Source organism: Austrofundulus limnaeus, unplaced genomic scaffold, assembly GCF_001266775.1.
Source record: "Austrofundulus limnaeus strain Quisiro unplaced genomic scaffold, Austrofundulus_limnaeus-1.0 Scaffold69, whole genome shotgun sequence".
NCBI classification, from domain to species: Eukaryota; Metazoa; Chordata; class Actinopteri; order Cyprinodontiformes; family Rivulidae; genus Austrofundulus; species Austrofundulus limnaeus.
In genome coordinates this window covers 2,026,803-2,028,565 of record NW_013952471.1, presented here as the reverse complement: position 1 = coordinate 2,028,565, position 1,763 = coordinate 2,026,803, and the positions used below count along the sequence as shown (strand labels likewise).

The 1,763-nt window shown below is 39.3% G+C and overlaps 1 protein-coding gene across 4 annotated transcripts in view; it reads right to left on the bottom strand.

Moving 5' to 3' along the window:
• Nucleotides 1-1,666, bottom strand: part of kif19 (kinesin family member 19) — a 44,187-nt gene extending 42,521 nt beyond the window's left edge. Inside the window, exons 1-2 of one of the 4 annotated variants that reach the window (XM_014010484.1) lie at nt 1,395-1,663; nt 1,156-1,310 (exon numbers count right to left, since the gene is read on the bottom strand). In XM_014010484.1, coding sequence (XP_013865938.1) covers nt 1,156-1,194 — 39 coding nt within the window. In that variant the 5' untranslated portion in view covers nt 1,195-1,310; nt 1,395-1,663. Of the gene's footprint in view, nt 1-1,155 lie in introns of all 4 variants that reach the window. The other 3 variants (XM_014010483.1, XM_014010485.1, XM_014010481.1) reach the window with 3 other exon arrangements.
• Between the last annotated feature and the right edge of the window lie 97 nt (nt 1,667-1,763).

Genomic DNA, 1,763 nt, shown 5'->3' with positions numbered 1-1,763 from the left:
GTGCTGTCCAATCCAGTTCAGTTTTTTTACAGAAGCCCTGTGAAAGCATCACAGCTTTGCCGATCTCAGAGTGTTAAAAGAAAAAAAAATTCCTGTATCTGCATCGTGATCCAGAACATCACCAAAATTTAAAGGTGTGTTCCTTGGCCCAGTACCCACAAGTGGTAAAAATGTCATGACAATCCATCCACAAGTTTTTGAGTAATGTTGTCCACAGACAGACAGACAGACAGACAGACAGACAGACAGACAGACAGACAGACAGACAGACAGACAGACAGACAGACACGACAGAAAACATTACCTCGCCATTGGAGGAGGTAATAAGAGAAAAAGCATTCACAGTGGACACATTTATCTTCTTATTACTGATGGTGACGATGGTTAACTGTTAATAAGATGACTTCTTATTATGGCCAGCTCACATTTACATGTTAAGATAATAACGCCAATTATATTAACAGATTTCATTGAGGTTATAAAAGAGAAGTTAGATTATTGTTTGAATAAAGCATAATAAAGTGGGAGTTTTCCCCTTCTAGTTTGCACACCCCTGAACTTACCGTTGCTTTAAGATGTGTTTTATTGTTAGGTTATTTTTATTGTTGTGTTAGTTTCTGTCTTCTGTGTTCAGAAAAGAAGAAATAAAATTGTTTGATTATTAAGACAAATGAACAGAATTAGTAGTATACTGCATTTATTATCATATTTTTCATTGTTTTCTGCTTTTAAAGACAGCGAGACACAGATCTGTTTTAAATGTACTTTGGTACAAAGATCCTCTTTATCCTGGATGTTGAAGTTTTTGTTTTTGACAGTTTTGCTCCAAAATAATGTTTTAATTTGTTTTAATGTTGTAATTTATATTTATGTAAACAAATTGAAAATTCTAAAATTAACATGCTTGAATTGATTATTTAAAATAAAATAAATAGATGCCACAGAAGAATCATCCAAGACAAGCTGTAGCTATCCTTATTAATTAATTTGCAGAATCCGATTAAGGTGTTTTTATTTATTTTTATGAATATTTTTCCAAACAGTTTAATAAAAACATAAAGTGGATGTTCTGAGTTGACCTCTGGCAAACATCTAATTGACTCACTGCAGACATSAGGGCTCAGGTGAACGGATTTAAAATGTTTGTAGACTCACGGTGAGCTGGTGGTCTTTGGATCCCCCCGTGTCCTTCATGGTCCAAACGGGTCCGGATGAAGGGGAAGGCGCGTCAGCGGCGGACCGGACACTGGACCATCCTGCTCCGTAGGGGGCTCGGTACCTGCACGCATCCACCTCACCCTAAAAAGATACTACTCAGACACGAGGACTCACGTCTGCTGACTGAAAAATCACCCCAAACTTTTTCGGCTCAGGTACCAAGAGATGCTAATTACCCTTTTTTTCTTTTCTTCTARTTGGACAGCAGCTACTCGCCTCCTTTAGGAAGAGCCGAATGTAGCCCACCTACAGTACAGGTAGCGCTGCTTCCTCCTAGCTTCTCTCTTCTGCTGCTCTGCTTTTTTGTTGTGGTTGTGTATTTTTTTTRCCCCTGCGCGTGCTTGTATGTGTTTTTGCGTACGCGCGTGGTGTCCCTGGAGATCTTCAGCCAGCAGCGCGTGCACGTGCCGTCATCAAGTCAGCTACTGTAAACAATGGCGGCCCACTTCCGGTTGTAAAATAAAACACTGACCACGCTGAACATTTGAATCTGACAACTATGAAAAATAACTATCTGGTGCGCAAACGCAGACTTTTGTCAGTTT